We start from the raw sequence: 15,740 nt of genomic DNA on the forward strand, positions 1-15,740 counted from the left end.
CCATCCTTAATTTATTAAAAATCAAATATTTATATTTTCTCTTTTGATTCTCGATTGCCATGTGGATTTAATCCAACCAAAATTAACTTAATTCTTATGCTATACCGAAAAATATCCGAAATTTTTATAAATATCCAAATCAAATAACAAATTACGGAATCTAAAAACATGAAATTCGAAAAATATCCAATCCGGTTATCCAATAACCGGATTTGATACAAATTTCTGGTTAACCACTTGCCGGACTCAAAATGCACAAATCCAGTTAATGGTTAACCGGATTTGTGCATTTTGCCTTTTTTTTTTTTTTTTTTTTTTGAAAACAGAAATTTTTTATTTTTTGTATTAAAATATTAGAAATGTTGAATATATTTCTTTAAAAATAGATGGAATACAATATAATTTGATTTATTAGAAAGACTGCAACAAATAACCCGGATCAATATTTTTCAGATCGGATTTTTCGCGGCTGTAAGAAAAATTAATATATTTCTTTATGTGTTATTGGAAAAAAATAAAAATAATTAGATTCTGAGTTATTGATCCCGGTTCAAAAGTCACTTTTGGTAATCCAGAAAATATTGTGACCTTTCTAGTACATTTAATTTATAAAAAGTTGTATCTATTTTGAGAATTCTTTTTGAAAAACAATAATTAAATAAATTAAAGTTTTTGATTTTTTTCAAAAATAGATACAACTTTTTATAAATTAAATGTACTAGAAGGATCACAATATTTTCTGGATTACCTAGAAGTGACTTTTGAACCGGGATCAATAACTCAGAATCTAATTATTTTTATTTTTTTCCAATAACACATAAAGAAATATATTAATTTTTCTTACAGCCGCGAAAAATCCGATCTGAAAAATATTGCTCCGGGTTATTTGTTGCAGTCTTTCTAATAAATCAAATTATATTGTATTCCATCTATTTTCAAAGAAATATATTCAACATTTCTAATATTTTAATACAAAAAATAAATAAATAATTTCTGTTTTCAAAAAAAAAAAAAAAAAAAAAGGCAAAATGCACAAATCCGGTTAACCATTAACCGGATTTGTGCATTTTGAGTCCGGGAAGTGGTTAACCGGAAGTTTGTATCAAATCCGGTTAACCGGATTGGATATTTTTCGAATTTCATTGCAAAACAAGGTAGATTCCGTAATTTGTTATTTGATTTGGATATTTATAAAAATTTCGGAAAATATACATATATAGTGGTATTTCAATTCACAATGTATTTGGATTTCTTACATCCTATCACCAATAAAAAAATGTACTTAAATTCAATTATATTTCTTTCGTTGAATCAATCTATGTTCCACTCATAAATATATATTCTACCACGATATAATACAAAATCTAAATTCATCTCAACTTTATTAAGAATCAAATACAAACTTTTCTTATTTTGATTCTCTATTTTCATTTGAATATAGATTAATCATAATAATCTTAATCTTAAATTAAATTATACTGTAATAAAAACTGAAATTTCAAACCATACTTTACTAAAACTATAGGCCTAACCAAATAATTAAATTCTCGTGCATGAACAGTAACTCTGTTATCTCTGTTTTTTCAAATCCAGTCGACAAATTGTTTCGAGATGCGTGTACATAAAAGTTTTAAAAAAAATGCTTTGAGATTCGTTCCAAAAAAATTAAATGGTTGAATTCGAAAAACAGAGAGGATTTGAATCCGCTGAGAACGTCACATCAACTTTTGGGTGTTTGCGCGGTTCACCAAAAATATTACGTACCAAGGACTTTGGTCCACACGGGGTGTACAACGAAATGACGCGCTGAGTGCCTGAGCCCCAAGGTGTGCTCCAGAACCGACGCCAGTAGAGGAAGGAGATGGGATAGAAGGAAGAAGAAACCCCTCTGACCAGTAATTTCTACACTCCGATTCAGGGGGGACAGATCTGGCCGAAAATTAACGTTAAGGCCCTCTCTTCTCCCCTCCGAACAGTAATTTCTCCCTTCCTCTACCTCTCTGTTTCTCCTTTTCTGAAGCAGGTGAAGACGATGGACAGTCTGAAAATCAGCGAATTTCCCCTCCCTCCCTTTAATAAAAGAGTTATATCCCTCCTCCTGGAGCACACCCTAAATATCGCACAGTGCACGAACCCTTTCACGCGCAATAATGGGACGAGGTTTATGCGTGGCTCACTACACCAGACGTTTCTATGCGATATGTGTGGTTTACCAAACCGATGGTCGCAAATATGTGCTGGTTAGACTCGGGTCTATACACGGTTCATGTGTCTAACATATAAAAAAATGACGATTTCAAAGTTCTAAACATAATTAACCAAATTAACAAATTTAAAATCGTCAATTAATCAAAAACTCAACGATATCATAATTGTATCGAAAAAATACAGAAAATTTGTCTCAACACATAATGGCTCTTATACCACTTGTTGGAACAGATGAAAACTTATGACACATTAATGCTCAATAAATTATAAACAGTAAATGATTACTTTCAACTGAGCATAAAATTAATAATATACAATGAGGAGGGTTCAAATGCACCCAAATTTTTGTGCATCCAAATGCACTCTATTCTTTTTCTCCGTTTTTAAAGTCCGAATAGTCAATCCGAACCATTAGATACGATCTATATATTAAGATGTGCTTGGAGACCAAATTTTATATTTTTTGGAATTTTTTTACTATTTATTAAGCCACTTTGAAAATCGCTGATCCAATGGTCTAGAAAATGTAAAATCAGCGATTTTCAAAGTGACTTAATAAATAGTAAAAAAATTCCAAAAAATGTAAAATTTGGTCTCCAAGCACATCGTAATATATAGATCGCATCTAACTGTTCGGATTGACTATTCGGACTTTGAAAACGGAAAAATTTTTTTTGAAATATAGGGTGCATTTGGGTGCACAAAAATTTGGGTGCATTTGAACCCTCCTCATATACAATACATAATTATTTTACATATTAGTTCATTATTAAATTAAGGGCCATGATAATTGTCCCTCCATTCTCATCCCCCTATTATCCTCCCAATTTTATTTGTTCAATCTCATCCACATTTCTCACAATCTATGAGCAATTTTGCGAATCTAAAACCACGAAAGTCTTATATGCAATTTTATCTTTCAAATGAGATCTATAATGACATACTTTCAAGCTCATCGTCACATAAGTATTTATACCTCATTGTGCAAGTATTTATACCTATACTTGTAAGTATTTATCTCCAATCGTGGACCCCGCATCTCCGCATCAACCTTCCCCAATCGTCCCTGCGTAATCTTTCTTTAACAAAAATAGTTGATCACATAGGTATAAATACTTCAATGCATAGATATAAATACTTGTAATACTTGATATTAATACTTTTAAATGTCAGCAATGTCATATGTAGAAAATACTAGGTATAAATATTTAGATGATGAGCTATAAATACTTGTGTGGCGATGAGCTTGAAAGTATAGGTATAATTACCATTGCGGTTTAAAATCTGTTTAAGAGATGAGGAGATGATGAGAGAATGAGAGTGGGGAATTCATATAATTATTCTTAAATTAATGATTCAACAGAAATAGGTCCAAAACATGATACTGATTGAAACATTACAACTTATAATGAAAAGTGAGCACATAATTTCATAATTGGAGAAGAGTCAGAAGACCCAAAAATGCCTAAAAAAGACTGGAATTATATGCTTGAAAGTTAGAACCACTGGTACAGAGAAATTGTGCTGCATTTTCATGATACCTTTAGAGTGGAAAAAATGTGCCGTGTCTAATACGCTGTCACTTTGGTCTCGTGTCGTGATCAAATGAACAATGACCCGTTTCGTGCCGTGACCAAAATGTCAAGGGGTGGTCATGGCACGCGAGTCACGCCGTGACTCGCGTGCCGTGTCCAAACGTAACTAATCACGTTTAACTATTTTTTCATAATTTAAGTTAGTTTCTTCAAGATTCACCATTTGATTAAGACCCAACGGTCCTAATTACACGTGACTCGCGTGTCGTGCCGTGACTCGCGTGTCGTGCCGTGACTCGCGTGATTACGTGCCATGCCGTGCTGTAACCAAAATGTCAAGGAGTGGTCACGGCACGCAACATACGAGTCACGGTACGGAACAATAACACGTATCGTGCCGTTCCATGACAGAGCCAGCTCCACCGTGCCATTTTTCCCACACTAGGTACCCCTCTATAGCATGGGAATCCACAAAAAAATATATTCTTGATTCACATTCTTTATGACATATTAATGCTTAATATATTTTAAACCGCAATGATAACTTTTAATTAAGTTTAAAATTAACAGCATACATTAGATAATTAGTTTGCATATAAGTCCAATGTTAAAGTAATAATCCAACAATACCTAAATAATCATTATTATACATAACAAACGGAATTGCCAACAAAGTTCTATTCATTTCCTACCAAGTTTAGTAATAAAAAAATTAAAAAAAAATCCATTCATTTCTCAAAATTTGCCTATGAAGAGACGAGTAGTGCGGTCGTAGATAAGAGACTCATTATAATCATGTCCATTCAGATATGTATCGAACGGTTCAAATTGAAGAAATGGCCTGACTCTTTAAAATTGCAGCTTTTTTAAAACGTTATTGACTTATTGTATAATATTGTAGATTGTCAGTTGATTATTTCCAGCTGACCTTCAAAACCTGAAAAAAATATTATGTAAATTACCAGTGTCAAAGATTATTTCTAGCTTCATGTTCGATGCGTGCAAATCAATCTTTCATGGTTTGATTACACAAAAACTAGGAACAGTTTTAATAGAAAATCAGTTGTCATCCGTGTAGGCCAAGCTGCCAAGGAGACAGTGTACTTTACCTTTTGTTCGCCATTTTCTTCGGGTACTCTCTATTGTGTAGCGCTAACCACAAGCATTTGCTACCCCCACCCCATAGTTTGCTGTCCTAGTACCGATTTTTTTTCATTAATAGAAAAAACAAAAAGAAAATAACGATTTAAAAAAATTCGACATATAGAAAGTTCGTCATGGTCCATCGTGTCTGCTGAACATTATGGACTATAATCAGGAGAGGAGTTAGACTTTTGAATTATGCGGGTCAATCGTGAATAGAGATCAATCATATAAAATATTTGTACCATAAATAAGAATCAATTTCACAAAATCCATAGTATTTTACTCTAAACTATATAAAATATTGTGTATAATTATAAAAAAATAATAATAATAATAAATGGAGGTCAATTGACCCTCATTACTTGACTGTGTCTCCGTCTCTTACTATAATGTTATGCTAATCTATTCATTCCCACTAATTAACTAAAACACACAAAAAAGAAATTCCTAGACGTCATGCTTCATAACGTCCAGAAATTTGAACTAAAAAGAGAGAGTTCTGCACTGTAGATAAACAAGATTTGGCATAGTGTATTTATACTCGGGCGGGTACGGGTACCCCGGGTATACCCGACTCGGGTACGGGTACATCTCGGGTACGGGTATACTCAGGTACAAGGGTATACGGGTACGGGTACGGGTATGGCGGGTATAATTTTCAAAAACCATACCCTACCCATCCTATACCCGTGCCCGTGTACCCTTGACGGGTAGGGCGGGTACGGGTACGGGTATTTTTTTTTTTTCAGTTTTTTGCAGTTTTTTTTTTTTTTTTGCTGTTTTTTTTTCTGGTTTTTCTGGTTTTGTTTTTTTTTTTGGTTTTTTTCTGGTTTTTTTCTGAATTTTTTCTTATTTTTTTGGGGGGAAAAAATCAAATTTTTTGAATTTTGAAATGTGATGAACAGTACTCGGGTATACGGGTACGGGTACGGGTTTAGTCGGGTACGGGTAAACTCGGGTAGGGTATGGTCGGGTATTGGTCTAAAATAACGGGTCCGGTCCGGTTTTTGCCCGTACCCGCGTACCCGAGTACCCGACCCATACCCGGGCTCGGGCACGGGTACCCTAGGCGGCGGGTACGGGCGGGTATACCCGTTAAGGGTATTATTCAAACACTAATTTGGCATAATTTCAAAGAAAGAAGATACATTGGTCAAGCTACTGGCATTGCTCTGCCTACATCATCCGAAGGTTTCTTTTTTATTTTGTTTTATTATAAGTCACGGATTGTTGGTTGTTGTAAGTTGTAACTAACAATTTAATCATTGATCATGCATGTATTTTTGTATTATTTATTCAATTATTCTCTGGACGTTACAGATGATAACGTCTTGGTTAATTTTTTTTTTATTTTAGTTAATTAGCGAGGCTGGGAGATGAAGGATAGATTAGCTGGACACTAATAGCAAGAGTCCATGGTTAATATATACTTGAATTTTAACAAAGTCTTTAAGATATAGCAATGAATTATTTCGGCTTTGCCAAATAAAATAAAAAAGATTCTTTTTTGTCGTTTGATTCATTCAAGTTGCTAGCACACCATTATCATCTATGAAAAAGGTGACCTACAGTCATGGTGTCTTACCAGACCGCAACAACACAGCATGAGAATTATCCACAAAGGCTTAGACAATTCATGCAACTGCTGGCCATTTTAGGAACACTGATTTATAGAACTTTGTTCTTAATCCAATGCTTGCTAGGTTTTAAATTCTAACAGAACAAAAATTTGTAAGGATAAACTGTGAGCTTACAGACCAGTCGTGTGGGTAATCTACAACCTGATCCTTGTTTTCATAAAACTTCAATATATATTATATATGATGAATACATACTAATGATACTACACAAGGAGGGGGGGGAATGTAATCCACCAAAAATCATGTAATGTTTCTGGATTAAATCCCCGTACTAGTTCTCTCTAGCTATAGATAAATTTCCAAATCTACAAGGAACGTAAGGAAGCAAGGTGAAGAAGCTTGGCAAGCACTCACTTGACTAAAATATGTAGAATTACCATAACAGATACATTGTAGACATGAAAGAAAAGCTGTTTCTTCAACATCCTCAAGAAACTTTGATCGGACGGTTATAATAGTGCTTTACCAACGATTTGCATTTACTTGGAGCCATCAATTTATTGTTGCTTTTTGCCAGATTGGAAGGATCACCTTAGCTTAGATTCAGCTCCTTTGCTCCGAAAAGAGGAAAGAGAAAAGAAAGAACGAGGTGCTGCAGAAGGAAAGAAATTGCAAGCAATCAGAAATAGTTAATGCAACAATAATTGAGGACAAAAGGAACAGTCATCAAACGAGTAAGTTGAAAAACATTGCAGTTATGAAATTATCATCAAGTGTATGTACCTTTCAGAGCGCTGCCAGAGAGCTGATCCTCATGCAACTTGAAGCTTGCAGGAACAGCTGGAATGGAGCTGCGCATTGTTTGAACTGGAAATCCATAAGGAAAAAAGTCCAATTAGAGGAGAAGAATGACTGTACCCGTCAGTACAGAAATCCCAGTTATGAACTAAGAATTGTAGTCTGGTCGGTTCCAGCTGTATGACCACCTCAGTACAATTCTGGTACTCTACCAACTTATTATATGTAGACCCTTCAACCCCCCCACCCCTCACCACTCCTCTCATTCCCCAGTAGGAATCAGAAAATGATAGTAGCAGAAATAATAAGTTGGTTTGACGTACCTTGTTCATCAAAGATATCACTCTCGCCAAACCCATCATAAGCTGCTAGAGAGTATCCCAAATTTGACCTCCTGAAATCCTCCCCAGGCAGTGCCCCACCAAAAGTGGGCCCAACCTCTCCCACATCCAAGATGTCATCATCCCCTTCTGACGTAGTTGATGCAGCTGACACCCAATCATTTACCCCGTCAGTCCCACCCCGGCTTTTCCTCCCAAATTTCAACAACCTCTTAAACCCCTTGGCCATATCCTTCTTCCCTGACATGTGAGCCCCACCAATAGTTGGTGCCTGTGCAGCACCCCACTTCTTCCGCACTTGCAAGGAGTTCCATGAGCCTGGGCTCCCCATGGGTGACTCGGCAAATGCATCAATATCAGATGCTTCATTTTGGTACTGGTATGGAAAAAACTGCGCAAGTTGAGGAAAATTGGGTCTAGGCACACTTTCTGCACCAGGATCATCAAAGCTAGGGTTCTCATTGTCCGAGTCCGCTTGAAAATCCCCACTAGGGTTAGGATTGGGAGTTTCTTCCTCAAACGACTCTGTGTCAAAGTCTTCATTTACATCTTTTATTGGGTCATGGAATAAAACAGGTTGGGGAATAAGACCATTTCCATTCACATCGTAGTAGGATTGGTATGGATTGGGCAAGCCACTTTTAATAGGATTGAACCCAAAATTGGCATTATTAGCATCACTAAGGGTAGAAATGTCTTTCAATTCATTGGTAGTACTAACAGTAGAAACTATGCATTTACGCATGGATTGTGTCCTTCTAGAAATGTCCTCCTTTACTGGGGTACTATTTGTTATCTCTTCAGTAATGCTCTTGCTACGTGCAAAATTCTTCGTTATCTGTGTACGTGCATTGTTACCTCTCATGGACACTACTGATGGCCTTGTGTTTTCTTTTCGCAAGTCAGAGAAGTTTGGAACTGACTGGGCTAATGGATTCTCAGGTGGGGCCCGCCGATTCAAGGAATTAGAGTTTGCAGTTGGGGTGCGTGAAGAGGATTTTGGGATAGAAACAGCTGATGGTCCCCTGGGGGTTGAATTGGAAAGAGTTCTGTTTGGAGCATGTTTTCTTGAGTCGGCACTTATTGAGGAGCCATCAGCTGATAGGTTGTCACTGTAAGACTGGTCTTCGTCTTCATCTTCAACCATGAATTTTGTAACCTAAATTAAAATGTAAATCAGTGATGTGTATAAGAGCTGGCATGCCTCCCTGAACATTCTCGTAAGACTGCCCACTAATATATGCTACATACCTTTGTTTGATCTGATAAAGCGCCAGACATAATTGCCTCTCCGGGAATTATTTATAAATTTTTGGCTAAACTTAATTTTAGACCCTTAATGAAGCCATAGAACAAAAGAGATCAGAAGTAAAGCAAAACTATACTAAACAGTACCTGATCCTTGTCTCGCAACTCTGAGTTTGAGCTAAAAGACATCTTCCTGGAAATGCGGGTCTGACCTGGCTCAGACCGACAAAACCTTGTTCTCATCTCAGCCCGGCTTTTCTCCAAGTTTTCGTGCATGGCCTTTAAAGAGGCCTCCTTTTGGTGGCGTGTAGACCTACATTCTGCCTTCAGCTTGGCCTCCCTTTTGACAGTATACTTTTCATAGAATTTCCCTCTCAACTCCTCTGGCAGACTGTGGGCACCGCCATCTGGGCTCTCTACCATTTTTAGAAGTGCACTTGAGTTGAAATTGATGTTTTTGGTGGGAGTGGTCTCTTTCACAGCCTTTGTAATTGAAAAGATGAAATTCAGAAAAGGTATTCAGTATAATCATAATTGTACTGTACAGGCCAGGTCACTACAACCAGCAACTGTAGATGTGAAATTGCTATGTTCAACATTGATTCATGTTCTTGTGATGATTTTCAATTGCAAGTATATTATACATTCTTCGCCATATCTTTTGGCTTCATGCATAAACTAAGTAAGAAGAAACAAAGAGACAGATCTTTTTAATTGTTACCTGAATATCCTTAGGCTTAGTATTCCTCCTAGCAGATTGCACATTATCATTTGGAACTCTGAGTTTATGCGCTGCAAAGAGCTTCTCCAGCTCCTCAGCCTTCATTTGCAACTCATCATTTCCAATTGGTTGCCTCATAACCCGTGCCCCAGTCTTGCTTGTCAGTTCACTTTCTCCGCAAGCCACATCATCAGTATTATCTTGTGCCATCTTACCAACTAATTGCTGTGGCAACACCTCAGATGGAGCTTGTCCTGATTTTCTCTGAACAGTTCTAGCTCTCGACTTCTTATCTGAACCCTCAGTTTTGCGAACTGATACCCCATTTGAGTGGGAATCCCTCACTCTGGCATTGTCAGGAGGGGTTTTGCTAGGTCGTGATGGTGACTCCTCTTGGTCTCTTTGAATAACTGGACCAACTGAAACTGTGGCCACCTCTATATCTTTCATCATAACCTGCTCAGCCTCACATACTGGTACAATAGTTGGGCCCACATTTACTTTCTGGAAAGTCTTGAATTGAGCCACAGGAGCAGTTTGTTGGTTTTCCTTGACATGCACAGAATTGTGCACCTCCTTGACAATATGTTCCTTCTCGTCAGCACAATCTCTTGACTGAGACAAGCGTTCTCTAGGATTAGGTTTAGTATCAGGGTTTTCTATCTCACTAAGAGTAGTCTTGGATGTGACATCTTCCATTCTAGGACTGAAGCCAGTACGGTTAACAGGTCGAGGTTCTGACGTGGGTGTCCCAGCTGGGGTACCATTATCCTTCCTGTCACTTGTATCACTGTTAACACTGGTACCCAGATCAATGCTCATGTCACTAGCCCCACTCCACCTCCTCAAAACAGACTTCTCCATTGATGTATTGGAAAGGACTCTCCTGTGCTCGGGTTTGCTAGCTGAAACTGCCACCTTGGCCCCACCAGAAGATACAGTTGAGGTTGAGGCTTGTTTCTCAAACAGGCTAATTCTATCCTGAACACTAAGACGTCTCGACCCAGTACCAGAAGTGGCACTGGTACTAGCACCAGTACTACCAGTCTGCTGTGGTTCTACCTGGTCGGGCTGTTTTTCTTTTTCCTCTGTTTGATTAATAGGTTTAAAACGTTGAGCTGGCACAGGATCTGACACAGGCTTTTGCAGTTTGGGCCCAGTATGGTGAGGTGGTTCAGGTTCATCAATTGACATGTCAGACCCAGATGAGGCACGAAGGTTAGAATCATCAAATTCTTTACACTGAGATTGGGTGTGTTGTTTTGGAACAAGGTCAGGTCTACGTTGACACAGAGAGATAAATTTGGTGCACGCCTCACTGAATCAGTTAAATGACAAATTAGTGCATGCAGTGTAATTTATAAAGATGAGGAGAACTTTGCAAAAACATAGTGAAGTTGGCAAATGGGCAGTTTTAGTCAGGATTACTTCCAGTCATGCTAATTTCAGTCGGTTTAGTTTTGGTTCCAGTACAACTTATGTCAGTCCTCCAGTTCAGGCCAATTGAATTTAACTTTAGGTTGTTAAGGCGGGCCATTTTGTGTACAAGTTGTTCTGGGTTGAAACAATATAATATTCTTTCCAAAAGTCATGTGAGGGATGAATGTGTATAAAAATTTGAATACTAAGCAAAAGATCCACTCTAAAGGTTTTTGGCAATATGTTTCCCGTTCATGAAAAATCAGTGTTTTCAGCAAATGCCACTCTCCTTTAGTGTTTTTCGCAACAGAGTAAAACCAGAAAAAATGGAAAACAGTAATAGTGTGATATATGAGGGTTCAAATGCATCCATTTTTTGTGCCTCCATCATGCCTCCGCTTTTAAATTTTCTAATAATAAAATTGCTAAAACTTGTATGCCAAAAAAACCGTGAAATGTGATCTATATTATTCTCTCTACATGCACATAAAAATTATCACTTTTCGGATTTATTTTTATTTCAATCAATAAGTTAAAAAATCAACATCTAGAATTATCAACATTGGTGTATTTTTATATGTTGTAATCAAAACAAAGTCAAAATAGTTTTATTTTGACTTAACAATATTTTAAGTTATTAAAGATTTTAAAATGGAGGCATTTGAACCCTTCTCATGATATGCATATACATATATATAGATAGATAATATACTTTAAACGGTAAGCCCCAAATTGGTCCGAAAAGAGGAGAAGGTCAGAAACAGTGTCGAGCGTAAAACCCGCAGCAGAGGCACGTGTGCAAGCTGTCGTCAAGTCTTGTTTCACCGCCATCAAGCGCACGTCTATTGCTTTTAGTAACTCTTTTCTGTACAGACAAGTCAGGAGCAAAAGAAATCATGTCAATGAACATTGGTGACAATCATCACCGTTTTCAAAACAACAGTTGAATTTGACTCCTTTTTAGGGAATAAAGAGCATACTTTGTTATGTCGGCCGATGTTGCCGAGGTTGTCTCGTTTTGACCTAAACAAAGAATTATGTCACGAAATGGTGCAATCAATTTCACAAGTAATGCAAACAGGGAACCAAAGATAAGGGTGTCATCCAGTTTTGATCTTAAGTAAAATCTCAAGAAATGGTCCACCTAATTTTCACAAGAACACTAATAGAAAAACAATGATCTTCCATTATTAAAAAAAAAATATATTAATATAGCAGCTTTGGTTAAGTCTTCTGAGAATGTTTTATGCAGTCAAGGTCAAACAACCAAAATTATGTTATTATTAGTAGGCATTCATAAAGCATCTGCCTCATCGAGTGCATAAAGTAAAGGAGTGTCTAATTAACAAGTTATCAAAGAACTTCTTTTATTTTGCTCCTAAGTAAAACAATATATCATGTACACCCTTCAAAATGAGAAATACCGTGCATACTCCTCCAAATAATGGGGCATATCATCTGCAATGCTCTTAGGGTTTCTTCCGACATACATGGATTATCTCTCATTTATAAAAATTGGAAGCAAGGATCATCTGGCATCCTTTGAGAGAAAGACATTGGTGGACAGCAGATGATTTCTTTTCTTTATGCTTCACAGGGGCGTCAATGTGATACTTGGTTTGATTTCACAGGATATGCATAATATCTCTTGTTTTGCAAGGGTTATGTGATATATTTTCATATTTTCTATGCATGAAATTGCCATATTTACCAAATACTACTTTCTCCCATGAAGCCATGATCTTAGTTGTTCAATAGAAGAAAATCCACATGATCCGCACCATATTTGGTGAGAGTTGAAACTTGAAAGTGACAAAACTAAAATAGTTCATTTCTAAAATTTAGATGTTCAGTAGTCTAGAGAAAAAGATACATTTAAGTCCTGAAGGTACTCCAGACATTGAAGAAAAAAAACATTTCTTACAGATGTTGACAAGGGCATACAGGAAATAATTACATTATGATGGCAAATTTAGATACTTCGCATTATGGCATGATTATAGAGGATCAATCATGGTTTAGTTAAATGGAAAATGTTATCATCTAAATATAAAACAAGTCCGAAATTATCTTATTCAGATAAATAAAGTGAGAAAACATACCAGCTCCTGAAGAAAGAGGATCTCCAATTCCCTGAGAGAAAAGGATAACTTTTGAGATTATGGAGAGAGAGAGGGGATAACATGTGGTTCTTTTTTCATATTGATTTTTGTCCTGTTGAATTGCATAATTGAGGCTGAACTAAAAAGAAGTATGACTAAATTAAGTTCTAATGGATCCAAAATTGCACAATCGAGGAATAGTTCAGCAAAAGTTGGATGAAATTTGCAAATGTAATCCCCACGAGTAGACCTCAGTTTATTGCAACTGGGCTTACCTGTGAGTAAATCCTCCTGGCTCCTTCAAGTTGCGACATCTCTGCATCTAGTGTGTTTGCAAGTGCCACCACCTCTGGCGTGCTGACAAATCGCACAAATCTGCATAAACATTTTGTTAGAATTTTAGAGTGAATATAAAACAGCTCCAACAACCATCTCAAGTTATATATCCAAATGGTATGAGCTTATTTACCTCCTAGCGGTACATCAGTTCAACCTTGCAACATATAGAATGATATGAGTAATAGAATGATGATGATGATGCTAGTAATAGAATGATGTATGCTCTGTAGACACAGCATAGACTGGTTTACAAAGTAACTGCATTGAGGAGTGTAGTTGGTAATTTGCAATTGAAACAATCTCACGGCTATTATACTAGTGCAGTACCTCTCAAGTGTCCCTTTGTTGAACCAAGAAGCCCCATTGCCTCTTTTTTCTAGTTGAAGTCTTATGGAAGGCTGTGCAGACTGCTCTTCAGCCACCTTCAGGTGTGTAATAAAAGGCTTCAGAAATCCTGATGCAATTTTTTCCGTTCTTCCTCTTCCCGAAACAAACAACTCACATCTGAAACAAGTAGTATTAACATCAGATGAAGCATAAATTCCAAACCCACCCTTAATCTAGGGGAAAATATCAGTTTGGTACTAAACTTCAATTCATAATATTATTAAGGACAAAATAGTAGATAGGTCCTTCATAGATGAACCAGTAAGATATAATGCCTCTGGTCAGCAAATTAATTATTGTTCTGTAAATAAAAACTAGGAACCAAATTTAAGATTGCTAAGTACGGATTATTTGCTAAATGTGCTTAAACTAGTCTAAAAAAAGGAAGGTATACCGTGAGCGTCTAGGAGAGAGTTGAAATAGAGCGTAGTCCAAAGGAGCATCAGTATCCATAGCCTGTCATAAAATTCAACAGATCTGTCAGATCAACCCCATTTTGCATAAATTCCAGTTAAAACTCAAAATTGCAAAACCCACTTTACACTAACCGTTACTCGATCTAGTGAAGATCCCTGATTTAGTAGGAATCAACAAATTTGTGGTAATGTCGCTCTTTTTCCGGAATAGGATCTCGGATCTGTCATTCAAGTCTCCTTCCTCTCTTAAGAATGCTCTCCCTCTCTCTCTCTCTCTTTTAGGAGTAGCGAAGAAGGGAAAGAAAAAGCCTCTCTTTCTCTGTCTGAGTAGCAAAGAAGGAAGAGAAAGAGTAAATGCTGGTATGCGGTGTGTGGCGTCTAGCTCAAGACAAATGGCGTTGGTATTTGGTAACGGTGTTTTACGTAAGCGTCACCTCTCTCTCTCTCTAAAATCAAAATTTTGTGCGTTCTTTCGGAGGGGAAGAGAGAGAAGGTGAGTAGGAGAGGTGTGAGAGTGGAAGCTTTTCTGGACAACTACTTTGAGCTCAGTATTTGTTAATTGTCAATTATGCCCCTGGTTGATGGATGGTACGGAAATTTAATTGGTATGCGCTCCTCTACTGGGTCCGACCCGCCCCGCTCCGCTCCCAGAGGATTAGTTTTGAACTTCGGATTTGAGGCCACTTTCCAAGAAAACCTTACTAGTTTTCTTATCATATCAAACCTTCCAATTGTTTTGAATTAACAGATAAAGGCAAAGGGATAATTCAGACCGCAGAATTTTTTATTTGTAGAAATTAATTAAAAATAATAAAAGAATAGATGAATTGGCTTGAGAATTTTATCCACATAAGGAACTGAAAAAATATTTCAACTATTTTTAAAGATACGGTATTGTTAATATTTTAAGTGGGTTATAAAAACTGCATATTAGTCTGCATAGCTGGATTTTATATGAGTGAGCACCTCAAATGCATATGCGTAGCATAGAACTGCATTTTATTACACTGAGCTTTTTTTTTTGATAAAAAGGCTAGAAGCCCAGTTTCATTAAAATAACGAAACTTGCACATCCTTCAAGTCCAAAAAGGATAATCCTTGCAAGGGATATTATCATCCCAGTAGCTAATCAATATGTTTTTACTAGTTCATATTACATATCATTGTAGTTAACAATCCAAAATACGCTGTCTATATCAGAGAAATACTAGCTAGACTTATATGCGCAAAAGGTCTAGTATTTTTTTGGAAGGAATACTATAAATTCTACTAAGTAAGCTATTTTCTTCTATCTCCTGTCAACATCTTCTTTCTCAGATACTCTCAGACTCTGTTTGGTTAAAAGAAATCACATCCTCCTCTCCATGCAGCATCATCCTAACTGGCATGACATCAATAATCTCTTCCTCATGAATCTATTTTTTTTTTCCTCTTGCACATTCTTCTTGGTCATTTTATTTTCTTGAGTATTAAGCAAGCATTGGCTCTTTGAACCTATAA

At 36.8% G+C, this 15,740-nt stretch overlaps 1 protein-coding gene across 1 annotated transcript; it reads right to left on the reverse strand.

Annotated features, from left to right (window-relative positions):
• Positions 1 to 6,680: 6,680 nt before the first annotated feature.
• LOC144551049 (uncharacterized) lies at positions 6,681 to 14,782 on the reverse strand. The gene is made up of 12 exons (XM_078298846.1): positions 14,373 to 14,782; positions 14,219 to 14,280; positions 13,765 to 13,941; positions 13,374 to 13,473; positions 13,099 to 13,129; positions 11,977 to 12,019; positions 11,709 to 11,861; positions 9,578 to 10,895; positions 9,004 to 9,339; positions 7,591 to 8,767; positions 7,253 to 7,336; positions 6,681 to 7,121 (listed from the first exon to the last, which is right to left on the reverse strand). Exons 2-12 carry the CDS (start codon positions 14,275 to 14,277, stop codon positions 7,057 to 7,059), a joined length of 3,543 nt encoding a protein of 1,180 aa, XP_078154972.1. The 5' UTR covers positions 14,278 to 14,280; positions 14,373 to 14,782; the 3' UTR covers positions 6,681 to 7,056.
• Positions 14,783 to 15,740: the final 958 nt, after the last annotated feature.

Source organism: Carex rostrata, chromosome 3, assembly GCF_964058835.1.
Source record: "Carex rostrata chromosome 3, lpCarRost1.2, whole genome shotgun sequence".
In the NCBI taxonomy this organism is placed as follows: Eukaryota; Viridiplantae; Streptophyta; class Magnoliopsida; order Poales; family Cyperaceae; genus Carex; species Carex rostrata.

What these genes read in the sequence shown, in the direction of transcription:
- LOC144551049 (XM_078298846.1), bottom strand. Translation starts at nt 14,277, where the DNA reads ATGGATACTGATGCTCCTTTGGACTACGCTCTATTTCAACTCTCTCCT. An exon ending in CTCTCTCCTAGACGCTCACG is followed by an intron (nt 13,942 to 14,218) that starts GTATACCTTCCT and finishes TACTTGTTTCAG; the next exon opens with ATGTGAGTTGTTTGTTTCGG. An exon ending in TGATATCTTTGATGAACAAG is followed by an intron (nt 7,337 to 7,590) that starts GTACGTCAAACC and finishes ATGGATTTCCAG; the next exon opens with TTCAAACAATGCGCAGCTCC.